Here is a 21,951-nt window from a genome sequence, read left to right on the forward strand (position 1 = left end):
TGATATGTTGCTCTCGTAGACTGTCTTGCTGGAGAAGTTGTTGAGATAGAATTGACAACTGGCAAATGAATGTATGTTAGAGGTTGGGGCAGGAGCAGTAAGAAAAGAAGACAGAGTCAAGGAGGACTTCGAGGGCTTGAACTTGGGTGCTTAGACAGATGATTATATCTTCAACTAGTTGAATCTGAGTTGCTGATGGGGGAAACCAAGCCGGAGTAGCAATCACATAGTTGGTAATGTGGGAGCTCAGTAGAAAAACTAGGGTTGCATGGAGCTTTTAGAATCACCTGGGTTAATATAACTGAACCTCAGGAGCAAATGAACTCACCAAGAGAAAAAATACAAGAAAGAAGAGATCCCAGAACAGAACCATAGGGAATGACAGGCTTACTGGAAATGGCTGATGATCCAGCAAAAAGGCTTACTATTTTGCCACTGTTTCCTCCTTTTAAAAACTGGTGAATGTCAAGGATCTGTAATTTCACTGGTGTGTTCATGTTCTCCAATGATGCAGATTTGAATCCCTTTATAATCTAAGCAAACTTTCTTTATCAGTTGCTGTGCCCCAAACCATTAATACTTGGGACCAACCTTCTGGCAACGAATCTTTGTGGATTCAGCTGGGTGAATACTCAAGACACAAGATGCACAGTCTATTGCCAATTGTACACTTGAAGTCTTTCCAGTTTGGTAGGACCTTCCAGAGCCTAAGCTATATTGACACAGCCTGGAAGAATCCAGAGTCCCTTCCAGACCATAAGGAGACAATGAAAGAGGAGTTGACAAGAGGTGAGTGTATTAGAGGGGAAAGGGAATATCAGTTTCAACTGAGTTTTCATGTATTTTTTGTTTGTATCCCAACTTTAACACTAAACACATAATTTTTATAAATTCTTAAAGCTTGTACTTTCAATGCTGCCCTTGGAAACTATTGAAGAGGAACTCAATAAGCACACATCATGCTTTTAAAAGCGTTAGATATTTAAACATTGTTATTAAATAAGATATATATTTTTAAAGCTCACATCAATTGTAACCTAAAAGCAACATGTCACTTTGGAGGTTCTCAGTAGGCAGTAGGCAAAGCTTTCAAACTTATTTAAACACCAGCTGCGTTTCCCAAAATGTCAGCTCTCCCAGTTCCACTCATACAGGAAACTACTTGGTAAACAGCCTCTTTCTCTGCTTCCTAATGGATGCCTGACCTATTTACTGCACCATGGACACAATTCTGAAAGAATCCTGCTGCAGGCACTTAACACAAGCAAGCTAATAAAAAGAGAAGAGGAGATCTGGACTGGCTAACAGCATTGGGAAATTTACACACCTAGCCAAAAAACCAAGCAACACTTCTTCCTCTTCTCTCTCAGACCTTGATAAATCACAAGGAAATTTTTCAAGCACTGTGTAGTCATGAAAATATTTTTTAAAAACGTAAAATGAGAATATGGTGTTTAAAACTATTACATGATTCATTGCATTTCTGAAACGTTATTTCTTTTAGGACAATAAGACTAGTGAAGAAATACCAAATATGGGCTGTACTATACAATCAGTGGATCACTTCTGTCAAAAGCACAGGGTTAGGCAAAAAAAGGTACCTTTCAATTTATGGAAATAAATGAACTAAGTGAAGTAGCAATATAGTTAGCACTTGAGGAAATGGAAAGGTTTTAATTTTTAGACAATTCTATGAAAACTCCTAGCTACCTACTTAGTTCTTTAGAAAAGCACAAAATGGATGATGGTATCACCAGATTCAACATTCCATTTCAAATCTCCCTTTTATTCAGCCACAGAATGACCACAACGGACACAGACCGGGCTCACTGTTCTCTTTCCTTCCTGAAATGGTACTGTTCAAATGATCCTTTGCTTTTATAACTGGGCCCATATCAGCACTATGCTTACATGTTTTCAGTTAATATCCCCTTAGCAGTGCCAACTAATTCAAATTAGGAATTCTGCTCTTTTATGTCTCTCACTCTCCCATTTACTCACTAGCATCTCTGCTTTCAAAAACTCAAGGAATGTCAGAGCTGGAAGGGACCCTAAAATCACATATAACTGTGAGTTGTGATGAGGAAATTAAGGCACTGGGACATGAAGCAACTTAGCTACAGTTACAGAGTAGAAGTAGAAGAGCTGCGATTTTACTGTTCTCTGCTTTTGTTCCATTACTTGGAATTTTCTGATGCTGCTACCATAAGCATTATGAAACCATCTCCTTTTTCACAGTATCTCTGATCTTATTTGAGAAACTATTATTACAATCCATTTGTGAATATTACTCAGTTTGGGGAAAATCTCTTCCCAAAATTCTGGCACCATTTCAGCTGGGACACATTACCTGAAAACTGACATACAGGCCTATCCTGAGAGGTACAACGTATACAACAGGGGCTATCTACCTTTCACTTGTTCTACAGCCTGGTGTAAACTGCCATTCAAATGATAACTTACACATATGGTGGAGGGAGAAGATGAAGAGCAATACAGAAGACTTGAGCAAGGGACCTCTTCTTCCTTCCCACCCTCAGGCCAATGACACCCTCTTCCTGCCCACTATCTGTAAGCAGCATGCCATGAGGCAGGGCCAACTTCAGTCCAGCTCAAGTGAGACCCTTGATGGGAAACTGGCACTTGGACAACAGTTACACTTTTCTTTTCTTTCTGGCCCTTCCCACGCTCCTGCTTGTTTTCATTTATCGCTGGCTTAAAGTTCAATCAGGACATTCTAAAACTAGGTTTCTTATTTGTTGTGGGGTACAGGGAGAAGCTAGGCTTTGGCTCCCTTTATAAAGTTATCAACAGCAATATGTTCAGTCCATGGGCAAAAATCACTTACAGCCAGACTTTACCTGTACAGCCACAGAGCTAGAACTGAACAGTGATTCACTGACATGTTCCCCTGTTATCCTTGCTGAACTTCCCCTACCATTTCATCTAGTAACTTTAACTGAGGGGAGACCTATCATACTTAAGTCAGTGCAGTGTGGGGAGAAGAACACTGATTTTGGAAGCTAAAGTCCTGAGTTATAATCTTGTCCTTGCTTCTTAAACTTGGTATGGTCTCAGTCTTTCTGGGACTCAATTTTTTCCCCTAACACTGAAATGAGGGTGTTGGCCTAGCCCTGGATAATTTCAGATTCTTCTGAACTCTCCCTATAATCTCATGAATTATCTTAATGAAGATCAGTTTGAATTTCATGCATTTGTGTGTGTACATATGTCTGTGTATAGATACGTGAAACTCATAGAATTACTATTTTGTTCAACAACCTAGAATGTAATGAGACCAAGCTCTTTGATATTAAATATAACTTATTTTTACGAAATTTTTTCACAAAATTTTCCTTTGAACATAAAATTTTTTAAACTTCGAAACTTAAAGACAGAAACAATTCAATTGTATCACGTGCACATGTTTACATATAAACACACATCTATACACTACACATACGTAAACATTCACAGGCACATAACACTCACAGCTACTATGCTTACTGCAAAGGACCCATTTTAGCCCCTGAAGCACCACTACTTAAAATCTCCTCTCCACCCCCACCCCCACCGCCTACCAGTTCTTTCCTCTTACTCCTTCCTAAGCCTGGCCTCACACTGCTTTGAGAGAACCTATTTATCTTCAGAAGCCAAAAGGAGCAAGGCATTAGAAAGCAATGAATCTACGTAGCAAAAGAGCACCACTGTCCTCAAAAGTTGTTTACAGCATATCCCAGAGGAGTAAGTACTGAACAGATAAAGATGAAAAGCTTTTTTCACAATATTTGAGAAGCATAGAGCATTTTTTTAAGGTGTGAACATGTCACAACTCCTCCGACCCCCAATTCAAGCCAAATGTCACAACAACAAAAAATCCACTTGGGTTCTTTTCTTCCTTTAGAAAGATAGCTAACATCCTAATGAGAATGACTCTAATATTAAAGATTAAGGTATTGGGGATCACATAAAGGTGGTATCTGATGTGCTGATGCAAAGTAATGCTGCACGAGCACCATGAATTAGAGCACACGTTCTGTGAGGTGAAGACGCTGTGAGTGCATTGTTGTCTGAGTAGGAACGCAGGGATGTCATTGGTACCTTTAAGCATCCTTTCAGTCCCAAGATCCTGGACGCTTCAGAAGACATTTCAGCTAAAATTCTGTTCAAAAGGCAGTATTTCCTTTAATAGGACTCTCCACTATGATTTCAAACGTCCTGCTTCACTAAATTTTTCTAATTTCCCACTTCGAGGTATCTGTTTCTCGATACCTCATACTGGTCAATTTGTATCCCCGTTTCCATTCCAGCTTCTGCTCTAGTCATTCACACTCTTATGTTAAATGAGCTAAAGTTCTTATTCAGACTAGATAATAATCTGTTGTGCTCACCTACTGGCCAAGAATTCTCTCTCCTTTAAATAAAAAGTGAATATTTTTACATAGGCAGTTTTCAGTTATGTAAAAGCCTAATCTTCAGGGCTCTTCACCATGGCACTTTTCGTTTGCTCTCATCTTCTTTTGCCTACCTTCCAGCACTTAATACAGTGTTTGGCATATGGCAGGTGCTTAAACAGTGTTTACTGACTGTTCTATTCAGCTCCATTGAAAGTTCGGTTCAGGTTTTGCCAACTTCAGGAGGCTTTTCCTGTTCCCCTTCCTCATACATGGTTTTTTTCCTCAAGTGTCATTTAGCCAGCGTTCTAGTGGAGCCTGACTTCACAGAAATGAAGGGAACACCAATGTTAAATTAAAAGTCTTACATCTAATCTCTTCATTTTCAGAGGAAATTAAAGCCCAAAGAGTGGAAACAACTCACCCAAGATCACAGACAAGAGGAACAGCTAGAATTTCTCTCCCTCTACTTCCACTGAAAATATGATTGCCTTTTGGTGCAAAAGAAATCTCTCTTGTTCTCAAAAATTATTAAAATTCCTTAATGCCACCCCCCTCCCCCCACAAAGCACCCTGTAATATATCACTGGAACAAGTAAGGCCACAAATACCAACAATTACGGAAAATGAATTGTAGAAAAACAGAAAAACTATAATGTATTCATTTGTGCAGTATATCCTTTTTGTGAGCTGGTATTTATCTATTAAAGGGGGGAAGGGCTTGGTTTTGTAGGAAGGAGTGATATGATCAAACATCATACTTAATATTATGTAATCAGAATTTAAATGGGTACTAGTATCCCTTTATATTGGATTATATTATAACCCAAATTACTGGACTGAAGTATTACAGCTGCTAAGCTGCCTACTAATTATCCAAGGCTCCCACCAGTGATACCTAAGATTTTTAGATTTTCCTTTAACTCCTACAGAAAAGAAAGAAAAAATCTTAAGGGGCAGGGGCAAGGGGCGGAGTAGAAAGCATCAGGCCTTGTCCCTTTCCCTCAACTTGCTCTTTGAACACTTTAGAATGGCACCTTGCTGTGCTGTCTTTGGACAAAGCCTGTCCGCTGCTTATGATGACCCTGAGGCAGGTCTCTTTCCTCTTCAAGCCTCTCTTGCTTGTTCTCAGTGCTTAAAATTCATCCAATAGGAGCCAAACTGTTACATTTCACAATGTGGAGATAGAGTATCCAATACAATGCTCCTTGTACAGGGAATGCTTTCTTTGCACCTCTTTAATACATTTGTTTTACAATTTTTTATTTTCAGCTTCAAATTCTCTTTTTCTGCCCACTCCTCCCCCACCTACCTTCAATGCAGTCATATAACACTGTGTGCTATATCTGCCCTGTTTATATACTTCTCTGGAGGATGCTCTGCAGAATGTGCAAATGAAAGATTCCCCATCCCTGCTGAGATTCTCTAGGGGCTGTTCAAATATGACACTGTAATGATGGCATCAATATTTGCTGATAACAATGACAACAAAAAGTATTTGATTTGATTGAAGCAAAAAGTATCCTTGAAGGGACTCCAAAAGCATTTGTATAAGCTGACAGCACAATGCCAGGTCTAAGAAAGCCCCCACCGAGGCCTTGTTTGAGCCAGGAGGTTTCTGCCTGCTTGGTACATTAGGAGAAAATGGGATATTCGAATCTGAGCACTCATCAGACGTGACTTCTTCTCTTCTACCAAGTCAGGCACAACTAGTGTGGTAGCTAAAATGACACCTAAAGACAAAATCATTTTTGATGAGGGGGATCAAAAAGGGCCTCTTGAAGATGGCAGGACCTGAGCTGAACTTCCAATGGAGCTAGAGGAACCAAAAGGAGTTGGTGAAGCAGTATAGTGACAAACCAAACAGAGGTCTGCATGACAGTGGGCAGTAATTCCATGACACGGAGCTGCTAGCAAAAAAGGAAGGAAAATCTAAGGGCCATTACCCTAGAAAAATGTTTTAACAGTCTTTCTGAAGTTTCGTGCCCCAAATTTGGGCTTGTTAAGTTACACAGGGAGCAGCGACTCTTAGGCCAAGTATGGAAGGGTTAAACAATGAGCACAAGTGGTAGGTAATAGGAGGGCAAGTGGACTTTGAATTCTACTTGTTAATATCTAGAAATATTTGAGTAAGACACACAGGACTGGCTTCTAGGGTCCTCAGTGTTTAATACTGCCATGGCTCTTCTCTAGGACTTAGGTGAATAACTAGAATCAGATGAAGATGGAGTGTCAAGACATGAGGGAAATTCAAAGAAATTCCATTTTCTCCTTCCTATCCAATTATGGCCTCAGCTCACGGTTCATTTTCTCAAATACTCAATGAAGGCTGTGCTGTCACTAATTTGGGAGTCCCAACAATTCAGAGTGCAACCAACCAGCCATGTGTGACTTACGTTCACTTTCTCCCAAAAGTTCTTGAAGATCTTCCACTCAGAGAGAATCTTTCCTTGATCCGGATTCTATGCTGATTTCCTTCATTATAGTGGCAAATACTTCTTGTGAGCATACATCTCTCTTTCATGCCTCACTTGATATTTATAAAGGCCTACTGAATAGATTATTACATCTTCTGAGAAATCTTGAATGATATTAATGTATGGATGAGGCACCTGGCTGCAAAGATGACCTTTCATTCGATCAAATGTTTTTTTGTGACCAAACAATAATCATAATGAGACAATATAGTCTCCAAATTTCAGTTAATTGTGAGATGCTAAGGACATGACCAACTCTTGACTAATGCTAACAAAAGCCTACTCATCAAGAATGCCCTCAATTCATACATTGATGACTCTCAAAAATTTAGTATAGCTGGGAAAGCAGGCATATTAGGTAGCTAAGGATGTTTTCTCAGTGACATTTGTGGGGGGAGGGAATGGTAATTAAAAAGGTCTGGGAGTTTTCTATGCCTTTGGAAGCTTAGCCTCTTGTATTATTGGTCCCTTAATACCCTCACAATAACAACATTTCTGGAAAGGATTGTGTATCTACATGCATACATACATGTATGTATGTATGTGTGTGTGTGTGTGTATGTATGTATGTATATAAACAAATACTAGGTCCAATCTGGTTGCTTTTCCTGTCTTTGTTCTCTCTATTGTGATTTCTACTTCTTCCACAGGCACTCCAGGGCCTTTGCTATTAGAGTCTTAGTGTGATGGTGCCAGTATCCTTAAGAGAGAAAAGTTTGTTGAAATTGTTTTTGCAAATCTTTTCCATTTTTCTTTTGTTTCTGATCATTCTTCCACAGCAATAACATACCTCAAAAAACAGCTTAGCATGTGATTTTTGTACACAGTCATAGTTAACACTTTGGACATTAAGGTTCAGAATTTGCAAGGTCCCAACATTCATCTGAAAGACAGGATCAAACCAGACCACGAGCCTATTCTAGCTAAAAAGAAATTAGCCCTCCCTTATCCCCCCCCCCCATATCTGTAATTATTACTGTTGCTCTTAAAATACTGGCCACAGTAAAACTTGCCTCATCATTGAATAGTCTTCTAAATCTGAAGAAGAGCCCAGTCATCTAGATTCTACTGTCTACCTTCCCAGGACTCAAGATGCTCATGAGACATCAGGAGGTAGGGGAAATGACAGAAGAGACATAAAGGAAAGCAATCGTCTTCCTTAGCTTTTCCACAACCTTGATATCAACAGGACATAAGTGAGGAAAGAAGAGGAGGGCAGCCGTGTCAATCAACGCAATTATTTGTTTATGCCACTACTGTCTCACACAGGGGCTACAGATTATTAGAAACTTTATTGCAGTAAGTGAGCCAGGGAGAATTTTTTTTTACAAGTCCTGGCAATAACAATATTTAAAGATCACAATCTTATTAAGAAAGGTTCTTTTAAGTATCTTAATTCCATACCTCACAGCATCCAGTCTCTTATTCTGTCGAATGAGTTCAATGAACTCCTGAATCCTGAGGCTGAACTCCAGACAGCTCTGAGATTAAAGATAAGACAAGAGCTTACATACTGCATATCATGTGCTTTGATGACAGCCAAACCCCAAATCCATATAAAAGAACAATATATACATCTCCCACAGACATTCACACACTGTTAGCTATATCTTGTGTGTACTGCAGGAAAGGAAGGCCACTTGGTACCTGAATATATGAGCTTTTAGAATTCTGGCCAGAAATTCAAGCAAAATGTCTACTTACTTTTCCTATATGGTAAGGAATATAGCCTACTGTTGATCAACTAACTGGAGAAATGAATGGCTCCCACTTTTCCTTACGGCAGTAAGAAAGCAGGGTGGGGGTGGGGTGAGGGGGTGGTCAGGGACAGCTCTGGGCTATAGACATTCCATTTGTGGTAGAAAGGCAATTTCTTAATGAGTCTATTCAAGCAGAGGAGCAGGATTCCAGTATGTCCTGGAAGGAAGATTGGAGGGAGTAGTTCAGGCTCTGGCTGCTCAGCTATGCTTAGCATGTTCACATGGTTGTGTTATCATTAATATGACTAGGAAATCAAAATAGTGTTTGAATCAGGAGGTTTGGATTATTTAACAAGGACTTTTTTTCTCAACTCCAGAAAACGAAAAACAGCAGGAAAATTCTCTTCCAACTCCCACAAAAAAATAAATTCTAGAAAGCAAACTAAAAATAACAAGGATTTAATAGATACCCACCCAGTCCTCCCTAAGAAAGGAAAGAAAAACAGCAAAAATAATATCCATTTTCAAACCTTTTACACTTTTAGAGGATTCCCTTTGAGGCTTAATGATATAAACAGGTGTTTCTCTAAAGAAATGTATCACTGGGTCACAAAATGTGTGAAATATAACCTGCTGAAAACAAATACCCACAGCAGCAATTTTATATTATAAATCCATTATTTTAAATAGTCTTAAGAAAATGAAAATAAGCCTTGAATCTTTTTACTGCTCATTTAAACCATTTTCTTCCTTCACTTCTCTAATGGAGTCTGATTTATCCTTTCTTTATCTGTATGCTACTTGTGAAGTATCACAGATGACATCAATAGAAATTTCCAAGAACTTATGCATTTAAAAACAGTAATTAAGAGAAAGTAAAAACCCTTAACTGCTTGGTTTTAGTAAATCTCAAAGGAGGAATCAAGGCTTATGGACCTGTACAATAATACACTGATAGGTCATATTCAATGAAGTCAGGGTAATTTGCCCTTCAATTAATTTGATTTTTGGAGTTCAAATGTGTTCAAATCACAACACAATAGAATTTTTTTTTCTCAAACCATGGCATTTCTCTAAAGGACCGGGATGCTTAAATTCACGATTCATTAAAAAGTGAGAGATCATCCAAAAATAAAAAATAAAGTCTGAACTTGCAGTTGAATATCTTAAAATATTCATTAATAGCATCCTATCAATAAGCATATCAATCTTACTCTTTTGAAAAACAGCATATAAATTCTACACTGCAGCTTCAAAAGCCATTGTATATTGAACATTTCCTTCTAGATATTATTAGAATTAAACTAGATTTAGGCACTGACTTCTCTTTGATGCCTTACCATGTCCCTACAATACATTGCCATTAGAATCTTTAGTGTTTGGGGAGGGGAGAGGGAAAGGAGTTGGCCATAACAAAATAAAGGCAAATCCTTTATTCTAGATAATCGAGTTAAAGAAAGTTGATGCTTCAATACTATTTATAACCTAAATGAATAAAGTCTGCATAAGATTAGGTACTTATTTATTGAATGATCTAGTACAGAGGTCTCCAACAGCTTCACTGGAAGCCTCTGGCCCCAGACCTGGGACCTTGATAGCAATCTGACCAGTAACTTCTCTATTGGCCCCTATTTTGCCACTAGTCCATTCCTAAGGCTTCAAACCACAAATAGGCCGGGGTGGGGGCGGGGGGGAGTCCTGAGTGAATGTGAAATATTCCATATCTCAAGTGTGTGTTGCTGGCCTGGCTACTATAGGCTATGTCAAGCCTGACTACATCTCTGTCTCATATGCTTTTGCATAGTGTGACATAGAATTTCAAGGCATTCAAGGCACTCTATGAAGAGTTGGGGTGCTCAGACCAACCAGTCTATTTGGTTGCTTTTCCACTTTGGCTTTGTGTGCCTAATTCTTGACCTCCTCTGGATCCTACTGATTTCAACTTTATTTCCGGGGGAAAAAAGCAGTAAAAATAATATCCATATTCAAAATATATAAGCCATCAGTATTATCTGTATAGATGGATTTCACCTCTGAATTTTCCCAAGGTGAGCTCTAAAAGTCAGCAGCATTTATAGAGTGCCCACTGTGTACTGAGCACTGGACCCCGTTCATGGCCTTCAAAAGGAATAATGGAGAAAGCCAAAAGGCCTCCCTCTTAAGAAAAGGAAAAACTTACAGTCTCTATTCCATGTATTTGGGGGTCCAAGAGGCCCTGCTACAGTTGGCATGTCTCCTGGCTGATACAAAATCTACCCCCCTTCCTCCCCGACACTGGACTAAGTGCTTATGAAATGATTCCAAGAACAGAACTCTTCTTGTTGTGAGGATCCTCATCCTTAGAGCTGATTACAAGAGATACACACAAGCTCACTCCCTCTTCCACACCAAACCCAGGGTAACAGAAGGTACTGAAAGGTGAGAGATTTATTTAAACAAAAGTATGGTCATATCGTGCAATGTGCTCAGTTACTCTAATAGGAAGAAATCCCCATATCTGATTAATACTCTGGCAATGGAAAGGTAAGGTCATTGTCATGTTTGGGAAAGGGGAGGTATCTTATATGGTGGCAGGATTGTATATGCTGAATAGGGCTGGGAGGGACTCTCTGACTGCCTCCTCTAGGCACCATATCCTTTGTTCTGTACTCCCTTCTAATCTCTCTGTATACCTCTAGTTACATACACCTAAATTTCTTTGGTTAAGTATTATGCTACAGCTAATATTGGCACAGGATTGAGCAATACATAAAAATGAGAAAAGATAAAAGTTGTGAGGTTTAATAAGACTCGTATTTTAGAGAATGAGCAGGAAACAACCTTAACGGTAGTTATGGTTTTTCTCAAAATTTATATTTGTCAGTATTTAAATAATGGTTGCCTATTTAAATTATAACAACTTCCTAATCCTTAAATGAACTAACTTCCATATATGCCCAAAAGATATATATATAATTTTGGATGCAAGGTCAGCATCTGTGGCCACACGAATGTACATTCCAACCTTCCAGTTCTAAAATTATATGGATTATAAACAATATGAATAAATTTTGCAGAAAGCAATTCTTGACCTATGATCTCATATGATCCTTCATGAAGTATAAAATCTTACCTCTGCTTCTTTGTTTGTCTAGAATTCATATTCGGTTCCAGAAAGTACTGGATTGCAGACTTAAGAGTTGGCTGAGACCTCCGAGGCCACCTAGTCCAACCCTCTCTTTTTACAGATGAGGAAACTGAGGGACAGGGAGGGGAAGTACTGGGTACTCTGCCCAAAGTCACCCCAAATCACCAGAGGCAGGAATTGAATGTAAGTCCTTTATTGCAAAGCTGGGTTCTACCCATTTTGTCATGCTGTTATTAAATATCTTATTAGATTGAAAATTTTTTAAAGTATGCTTTAGGACTTTATGAGGTTTCCTTTCACATTAGGAAATTTTGTAAATTAAAAATAATTATGTTTTAGAAGAGGTACAAATCTGCAAACCAAAAATTTAGCTTTAACTTGATTTCTATGTTGGCTTACAACTTTCTTCCAGTTTTGAGTACAAATACCTATGTTAGGCATTCATGGAGCTCCTTGGGGATTTAAATATTCAGCCTGAATGAGAAGGGCAAAGGTAAATTCTCACAAGCTAAGCTGAAATTTGCCCAAAGCAGTCAAGTAAGATTCCCTTTCTCCCAACTCTGCTCTTGCAGAGCTTTACTTAATAGATAATTAGGGCTTGCAGAAATAACTTATTTGGGGGATGGACATTTTCTTTTCTCTTCCAAGTTTTTATACTGTAAATTGGTGATGGGAAATGAAAGCCTTGAAAAGCTAGGTTCTTCAGGTAACTGCCATTTCTTATTGTTTGTATATATACTAACATGACACAAGGGTTTCGTTTCTTTTTTTTTTTAAACTGTAGAAGGATGTGATAGTATTTACATACCAATTCTGGTTTTCCTTTTAGGGTTTCCATAACAAGATCATCATTCTCTCTAGGGGAATCACTGGCCGATTTACTTTTGCGTCCCGTCTTCGTTTCGCTCTCGTTTTGACGGCCCTGAGTGACAGAGAATGTCACTCTTTCCTTGTCATAAGTGCACTCAGACAATGCTCAGACAATATTTGGGGCGTGGGGGAGGTTAAAGAAGCGCTTAGTTTAAAAAACAAAGAACAAAACCTTTCCAAGGGAGGCAGGGATTTTGGTTAATGTCAGTTAAAAACAGATTTCTGCAAGCCCTAGAATAACAAAGTAGTTTAAAAAGCAAGTTTAAATATTAGAGTTTAACTGTAAATGACAAATGTATCATGGTTCTTTATCTTCAGCTACTGGTCTTGAGAAAATGTACTTTCACTACTGACAGGCTATAGAATTGGTATTCTTGCTTGACAATTACATTTTAAGTTCATTTTCTAATATTAAAGACTACTCAAAAGCCATAGAAATACGCTATGTATAACTTGAGTGCTCAGAATATCGTTTTTCCATAGGTGTTCTGAAAGTTGGCCTTATTTACACACCATACAGCATGTTTGCAACATAATAATAAACACTGTATACAACGCCTCATGCTCCTAGAAGAAGCAATGCTCTTGGGATTTAGTCAAGCCTTGGTAAAGGGAGGGATAGGGGTTTTCATATCATTTGATTATCTGCCAACAAAAAGAAAAAAAAAACTGAACCAAAAGGATGTAAATACATTTGGTCCACATAAATGCTATAACCCTCCTTCTCCAAGTTCAAATGGTATTAGCCATAAGATGTAGGCACTAGGGGTATTATTTAAGCCAACAGAAGATCTGTAAGAGATCACCATACCTTCATTTTCCTGAGTCTTGATTTGTTATCATGACACCAAGCCAAACAAGTCATAGTCTCCTGTCTTTCCAAAGATTCTTCCACTTCTTTGGCTGTCAAGAACATCTCAATGTTCACCAAGTCCTTAAAAGAAAGAAAGGATTTTCATTAAAATAGTAAGAAAAAAAAATACACCTAGAAGTCAGAAGAAAACACCAAGGTGAACTTTAGAACATTACTTGGAGTCCATTAATTTACAATTAGATCTCCTAATAAGCCTTCTTCCCTATGTAGTAACAAACATCTTTCTTTAGAATGAACTGAATACTTTGATAAGGAAAATTATTTTAAGAGTCATGAGTCTGTTACATTAATGTTTTAAACACAATTAAGATCATGTGTTGTCTTCTTTATTTCCTTCATTTCACTAGGGTTAAAAAAAAAGGTAGCAGTTAATTATATTTAGGCTTGAAAATGAGTCAGTTTTTTTCACTTCATTGTTTCACAACATTTGGGGGAGGGGTTAGACATCATCTACTTCAACCCCTTCACTTTCCTCACATTTACCCTGTGAAGTGAGTAGTGCAACTATGAACTTTGACAGAAGAGGAACCTGTAAGGAAAGGCTGAAGTGCCCAGCCCATAATGACAGAGAGCAAACTTCTGAGATGCTGTTTAATCCAGAGTCTTTGGCCTCAGAACTCAATGCTCTCTCCAATGCATCATTTGTTTCCTCTAGACTTGGCAGCTCTTAACTCTCTGTCCAACGCTTTGCTGTATTAATTTATTTGACTTCTGATTATTAAATTGGGCCATGGCATATACAATCTTCTCTCTTAGTAGGTCAGATAACTGATGACTTTTGTTTCTGAATAAATAAATAAAAATTTAAGGAATATTGATTAAGTACCTACTATATACCATTTTTGGCACTGTAGCTACAAAGATAATATACGGGAGCCCTCAGTTCAAAGACCTGTATTCATGAATTTCTCATTTTGATGAGTCAGTAGATGGTCAATAAATGCTTTTTAATAGCCTAGAATGCAAATATTTTCATAATGATGCACCAAACAAGTCCAATAAATTAGTCTTTTAAAAAAATTCTCCTTAACCTAGGTTCTGTGATTATTTAAGAAACAATTTTAAGTGCACACAGACTCTAATTCCATTATCTTTGTTGTTGTCGTTTTCCAAAAAAGAACACATGGAAATGGTGGCTTTTAAGACAGCCTTTGGGCACTGAAATGTTTGCATTGAATCCTTCTTGCCCAAAGGGCAAACAAGGTTAGTAAATGTGAGCCTAATTTCCATGAGAGAGTTTCATGTGGAAAAGAGCATGGATGTTTCTTAAAAAGGAGAATTGAGAACTTCCGGGAAGCAGCAGGCATAGTCTTCCTAGCATGGTGTTAGATTGTGGGAAGAATACAAGGTTTCTAATCAGAGGACAGGAGTTCAAATCCTAGCTTGCTTACTACCTGTCTCACCAGGGACACTCACAAATATTTCTGGGCTTCAATTTCCTCACTTGAAAAATGAGGGTTGGACTAAATGAGACTAACTCTAATTTAGTCTAGAGTTAGACTAGCCCTAAATCTATGTATTGCTATTGCTCCTATGATCCCAGGTATTCCCTGGGCCCCCCATAGTCTCCCCTCTGCCAGTCCTTCCCAATCATCATTTCTACTCCCTACCTAGTTCCAATTTTGAGACCAATTCAATTTATGAAAAGAAATGGGTAAATAAAGTTATAGAAAACTTCATTTTGTGAGGTGAGGAACAGGGAGAATAGAACTTGAGGAACAGAGAAGAACCTGGTTATAGAATAAAAAGACTGAGAATGTCATTTTTGGCTGAGACTTATGCTCAGCATTCTTGTCATTATTAAGATGTAGTTTCCTTTGATTTGAATGTCAGTCTAAAATCCTGCCAGACATTTGTAATACTTCGCATTGCTGGCTAGGATTCATGAAAAACCCTGTGGTATGTTGCCATTTGAATAAGCAGGAGAGAACGGGATGTAAGAAAACATGCTGGTGTCTTATTTGCAGGGTCAAGGGTAGGATACCAAGCAGGATGGCTTCCCTGACACGGCTATTATTGTTACACCTGTCTATCCAATTAGACATAGGTACCATGTATTACCATGTACCATGGTACCACCCACCATTAATCTGGGGCCTGTGAACTAATTTCTTTTCGAAAAATTTATTTATTTTTATTTTACAACATTCAGTTCCACAAGATTTCGATTTCCAAATTTTCTCTCCCCTCCCACCTTACCTCCCCAAAGATGGCATGCAATCTGATATAGGCTCTACATATACATTTACATTAAATATTTTCACATTAGTCATGTTGCAAAGAAGAATTAGAACCAATGGAATAAACCACGAGAAAGAATAAACAAACAAACAAAAAGAGTGCAAACAGAATGCTTCAATCTACATTCAGACTCTAATTCTTTCTCTGGATGTGGACAGCATTTTCTATCATGAGTCTTTTGGAGCTATCTTAGAACCTTGCATTGCTGAGAAGAGCCAAGTCTATCAATGTTAGTCATTGCACAATGTGGCTGCAACTGTGTATAATGTTCTCCTGGTTCTGCTCCCCTCATTCAGCATCAGTTCATACAAGTCTTTCTAGGTTTTTCTGAAGTCTGCCTTCTCATCATTTCTTATAGCACAACAGTATTCCATTACATCCATAAACCACAAATTTTCAGCTATTCTCCAATTGATGGGCAATCCCTCAATTTCCAATTCTTTGACACCACAAAAAGAGCTGCTACAAATATTTTTGTACATGTGGGTCCTTTTCCCATTTTTATGATCTCTTTGGGATGCAGATCTAGAAGTGGTATTGCTGGATCAAAGGGTATGCACATTTTTATAGCCCTTTGGGCATAGTTCCAAATTGCTCTCCAAAATGGTTGGATCAGTGTACCAATTTTCCCACATCTTCTCCAGCATTTATAATTTTCCTGTTTTGTCATGTTAGCCAATATGACAGGTGTGATATGGTACCTAAGAGTTATTTTGATCTGCATTTCTCTAATCAATAGTGATTTAGAGCATTTTTTTTTCATATGACTACAGATAACTTTAATTTCTTCCTCTGAAAACTGTCTGTTCATATACTTTGACCATTTATCAATTGGGGAATGACTTGTATTCTTATAAATTTGACTCAGTTCTCTATACATTTTAGAAATGAGGCCTTTATCAGAGACACTGGTTGTAAAAATTCTTTCCCAGTTTTCTGCTTCCCTCCTAATCTTGGCTGCATTGGCTTTTCAGTTTAATATAATCAAAATTATTAATTTTGCATTCCATAATGTTATTTATCTCTTGTTTGGTCATAAATTCTTCTGTTCTCCATAAATCTGACAGGCAAACTACTCCTTGCTCTCCCAGAATGCTTACAGTATCAGCCTTTATATCTAAATTGTGAACTCATTTTAACTTTATTTTGGTATATGGTGTAAGATTTTGATCTATGCCCAGTTTCTGCCATACCATTTTCCAGTTTTCCCCAGCAGTTTTTGTCAAATAGTGAGTTCTTATCCCAGAAGTTGGAGTCTTTGGGTTTATCAAACCCTATGAACTAATTTCAAAAATATTTCGATAGCTGTATTTTAATATAATTGGTTTCCCTTGTAATCTTACGTATTTTATTATATGCATTTAAAAAAATTATTTCGAGAGGGGCTCCACAGGTTTCTGACTGCCAAAGGTTCCATGACACACAAAAAACGGTCAAGAATGCCCAGCATCAGAAAATACGTATTCCTAAAAAATTACTTGTAATGCAACCCTGGCTGCTGAACTCTACTAACCAAGGTAAAATTGGAAATGTATTGCTATTACTCAGTTAAAAGCTTGATAAGGACAAGGTTAAGAAAATGGCCAGTCTTGGAACAGGTTGGGCCATTACTATTATGTAATCAAAGTTTTAACTTTGGGCTTATGCCTAGTCCACAAAGCTTCTGCTGAAAAAAAAAAAAATCTTATGCATTACCACTTGAGAATTTCTAATAGCAGTAGGATACAGGAATCATGCTTTGCTAGTGGGTGTCAATATCTATGATCACTTACAGGTGTAAACATTCTTTATTTTTTTGTTTTGTTTTTGCAGGGGGGAAAGCAGGGCAATTGGGGTTAAGTGACTTGCCCAAGGTCACACAGCTAGTAAGTGTGTCAAGTGTCTGAGGCCAGATTTAAACTCAGGTCCTCCTGACTCCAGGGTCGGTGCTCTACTCACTGTTTCCCCCTTAAACAGTTGCCTATTTCCATTTGAAATGAATGGCACCAACTTCCCTCTTTCATGTTGTCTACATCCACAAGGTTACCAAATCAACTCAATTTTATAAACACTGGTGAACACACAAGTCAGCAAGTCATTCAATAAGCATTTATTTATTAAACACCTACTATATTCAAGGAACCATGCTAAGCAGTAAGGATACAAAGAAAGCAAAAAAATAGGGCCTGCTCTCAAGGAGCTCACAGTCTAATGGGGGAGACAACATGAAAACAACCTTGTACACACAAGATACAGAGAGGATAAATTCACAATAATTTCTGAGGGAAGGCCCTAGCATGAAGGGTACCTGGACAAGGTTGCTTGCCATTCTCCAGGCTGTACTCTGGACTTCTTTTACAATGTCCCAACTCTTCATTCTCACTCTAGCCAGCCCTGGAATTCACACACTAGAAGAAGAGTCTGCCCCATGGGCTCTCCTTCTGAAGGATGGCTCCTTCCATAACTTTCATTTAAGTTAGGTATCCAGGACAACCACGTCTCATTCTTTTCAAGGCTGCACTCTGGACTTTCTCTACCTTGTCTTTCCCCATTAGGATCGAAGCTCCTCAAGGGCAGGCACCATCTTTCTTTCTGCTTATATTTGTACTCAGCTAAGGGGTTCCCTGACCTTGTCTTTTAGAGTTGCCATATTTTCCAGAACCATCGGATAAAGAATATGCAGGAGGCCCTAAAGGTGTGAAGGACAAAGCCTACCCTCCCCTCCCCTCAGCTGTGTGCATTGTTTGTGTCCCAACCTGGACTCCCTGTGTGTCCTTGGGAATCAAGGCAGGTGCCAGTCAGTCTGCACCAAGCTGAGAAATTGCTTGTGCAGCTGAGACCCTCAGAGATAAGCAGACCATCCTATATTCACATTTTAGCTGTTCCCAAGGGAAAAGAACATGGCTTTTGTGGCTCTTGCCATCACCTTGCTCCTTCTTTTTGGGAGAGGCTTTGTCCTTTTCCCACCTTTACTGCACCTCCCCCTCCTCCCCATGCCATGACCCTTTAAATGGAGATTTTTTTCTCCTCCTTCCTTTGTCCTATTGTAATAAATGTGAAAAATTCTGTACTGATTGTGAACTCTATGAGTTCCTCATGCATGTGCATTTCTCTTGTAATAAACCTACTTTTCACCTGAGTTTTGTGAAGTTATGCTTGCCTGTTGACAACCCCCAGTACCTAGCACAAAACGAATGTTTAACAAATGCTTGCTGACTGACTGAAAGAAGTTAGGGAGGCCACAAGTTGGAGATGAAAGAGAATTAGAGGCAGGGAGGACAGCCGGTGAAAAGGCACATAGTGCAGAGACGGAATGTCTTGTGCAAGAAATAGCAAGGAGGCTGGTATGAACAAGTGGCAAGGTATGTGGAGAGGAGAACGGATGTCAAGCAGAAGATTTTCTCTTTCATCCTGGAGGTGAGAGGGAGTCACTAGAATTCACTGAATACAGTGGCAACATAGTAAGACCTATGCTTTAGGAAGCTATACTGACAGCAGTGTGGAGGATGGATTGGATTGAGGAAAACTTGAGGACAGGAGACCAACTAAGGCTATTAGAATAGTGGAGGAGTGTGGTGATGGGAGCTTGCACCAGGGTGGGGGCAGCGTCAGAGGACAGGAGGGGCACATAAGAGAGATGTATAAAGGCAGACCTGACAAGACCTGGCAATGGACTGAATGTGGAGGGTGAGAGAGTGAGGGTGATATCTGACTAGTCTTTCATCATACCTTTTGTGTGCTTTTTTCATTCTTATGCCACAAATCTTGTCCAGCACTTTGTCACCTCACTTCAAGATCATTACAATAGGCTCCTAGTGTCTTTGCCTCTAGTTGTTCCCCTTTAAATCCATCTTGCTCATTATCACCAAATTAATTTTCCTAAAATGCTGCTTTGATCACATCACTCCCTCACTCAAAAATGTTCAAGGGCTCCCCACTGACTATAGATAGAGAAAAGTCCAAAATCTTTTGTCTGGAGTTGAACATTCTCTCCTCCGTGGCCCTAATCTTCTTTCTGGCCTACTTCCCCCAAGTTCCTATGACATCTTCTGGGCTGCTCCCAACTCGCACCAGGCACTTTTGTTCATGTCATCCCCCCATGGAAACTCCCACCTCTCATTTTTGTTTGTCTCAGCCTTGTCCATTTTTAGGAGCCTATGTTTCACACAGGCTTCTGGGAGGGATTTCCTGAGCATTCCAGCCCCATGACTGCTGCCTCCGCTGGATCACTTGGCTTGGCCACTGTTGATATCAAACATCTGGTACTCAAAATCATTAATAATTCAGGGCAAAATATAATTTTATGCATTTTGTCCCCAACAAGATGGTAAACTCTATAAACTGTGACATTTCTTGGCATTTCTCACATCACTAAACACAGTTTCTTGTATAAAACTGATGCTCAAAAAAGACCATACAGTCCATATAACAACTACATGTATGGAGAAGAATGAAATTTATGTATAATGAGGGATCCTTGGACTAGGTTTCAATATCTGAAAAGTCTTGATTGGATTTGTGTAATTCAGCCACCCATCCATCCAATAAATACTTACTGGATACCTACTACTGTTCTTGGTACTGTTCTAGGCACCATACGGTATATACAAAGAAAATTTAAAACAATCTTTGACATAGGATCATAGGTTTAGAGCTGGAAGGAGCTTTAGAGGCTACTGAATCTAGTGCCTCTGTTATATAGATGAATATACTGAAACCCTAGAGAGATTAGGCTGTGTGCCCATGGTCACACAGTTAGTAAGTACCAGGGTCAGAGTTAGAACTCAGATCTTCCTAACTCCAAGTCCGGCGTTCTACCTACTACAATGCTCTGCCTCTCCAATACAGCTGCTGAAGGGCTGTCATGTGTAGGAAGGCCAAATCCTACAGCAGACCTGGCAGAGCAGGGTCTGAATCCCTGTTCTCAATACTGACCACCCATGTGACCACCCACGATTCTAGGGTCATGCCAGACTGAAGAAGAGCTCCTCAGTCTATGATTTAGAGACTCATTCTTAATTCTTTGTGTACATCTTGCCTTACCAATCAATTCAAGCTCCTAGAAAACATACTTTGCAAACTAAAAGTTATATAAGTTATTCTTTGTAGCACCTCAAACATTACTTGACATTTACAATTGGCCTTTAATTATCCGAAGTCCTTACCTGACTTTACCTAACACTAAATAAAACATTCAAATTAGGAAATGTGATGTCATTGCTACTAAACTGCACTTGCTGACTTTCATCCATTTTTTTTCTTGTAACATTAAGCAGGTTAGAAGGTGGCTGTAAACAGGAGGCCTGAATCTGAGATCTGACTTCGGCACTTACTGCTTGGGTGGTCAATAGTGAATCAATTACAGTCTCAGAGCTTCAGTTTCCTCATCTGTAAAATGGGTTATAATAATACCTGTGGTATTTAACTCACATGGTAGTTGTGAAGGAACGCTTTACAAACATTAAAGCACTGTGAATATGGGAGTAGTTATTTTTGCTGGGATTATTATAATGGTTAAGAACCCTCTGACAACATATGACAGGATACCATTCACCCAGAGTAAACTATTAATGTATATACACACACAAAAGGATTTCTATAGCCCATGGATGAAAAATCAATTTGTCTTTGTGCTACAGTATTCACTAAAAATGAGTCCTGTATTCCTATCGGCCCTTAGTTAGCATCCTAGATCTTGAGCTGAAAGGCAGCCCATATGCTATCCAATCCAACCGCTTTATTTTACAGAAAGGACACTCAATGGAGGTTAAGGAACCTATCCAAGGTTACACAGTTTTACACAGGAAAGTAGGCTTAGATTCCAGAGCCAGAGTTCTTTTCCCCAGACCCATCAACAGATGTCACCTCCTTTAAAAATGTCTTCTTTGAGGTGAAGGCCAATACTTTTTATATTGCTTACATGGCATTTACTTCCCATTTTCTCCAGAAGGGAAGGCTACCTTGTAGCCTCAATGTTTCAATGCAACAAATAGCTCTGACACCAAATGAGAACTAGCCTTAACTTAACCAAAGGGAGACAAGGAAAAACAACGTGACTACTTCAATCATTTAGCAATAACAGATAAACCCCAGTGACTTTACTCTTTATTCTTCAGCACATTTAGAAACTGTCCACCTGGAGGTAGAAGGACACCAGGGCCGTAACTATGATGTAATCAGCCACATTCTATTCACTGTTCTCCAGAGAAGGAGCCAGTGATACAACATTAAAATGCTATTTCCTTGAGTGACAATATATACCCCACTGGAAGTGGGAAGGCCTCCCACA

At 38.9% G+C, this 21,951-nt stretch overlaps 1 protein-coding gene across 2 annotated transcripts in view; it reads right to left on the bottom strand.

Moving 5' to 3' along the window:
• The window catches only part of MAEA (macrophage erythroblast attacher, E3 ubiquitin ligase), a 130,358-nt gene that overhangs the window by 34,434 nt on the left and 73,973 nt on the right, over positions 1-21,951 (bottom strand). Inside the window, exons 4-6 of one of the 2 annotated variants that reach the window (XM_036762344.1) lie at positions 13,380-13,502; positions 12,507-12,620; positions 8,276-8,352 (exon numbers count right to left, since the gene is read on the bottom strand). In XM_036762344.1, the coding sequence (XP_036618239.1) occupies positions 8,276-8,352; positions 12,507-12,620; positions 13,380-13,502 (314 nt within the window). The remainder of the gene's footprint in view (positions 1-8,275; positions 8,353-12,506; positions 12,621-13,379; positions 13,503-21,951) is intronic. The other variant, XM_036762345.1, reaches the window with a different exon arrangement.

This window comes from Trichosurus vulpecula, chromosome 6 (genome assembly GCF_011100635.1).
Source record: "Trichosurus vulpecula isolate mTriVul1 chromosome 6, mTriVul1.pri, whole genome shotgun sequence".
NCBI classification, from domain to species: domain Eukaryota; kingdom Metazoa; phylum Chordata; class Mammalia; order Diprotodontia; family Phalangeridae; genus Trichosurus; species Trichosurus vulpecula.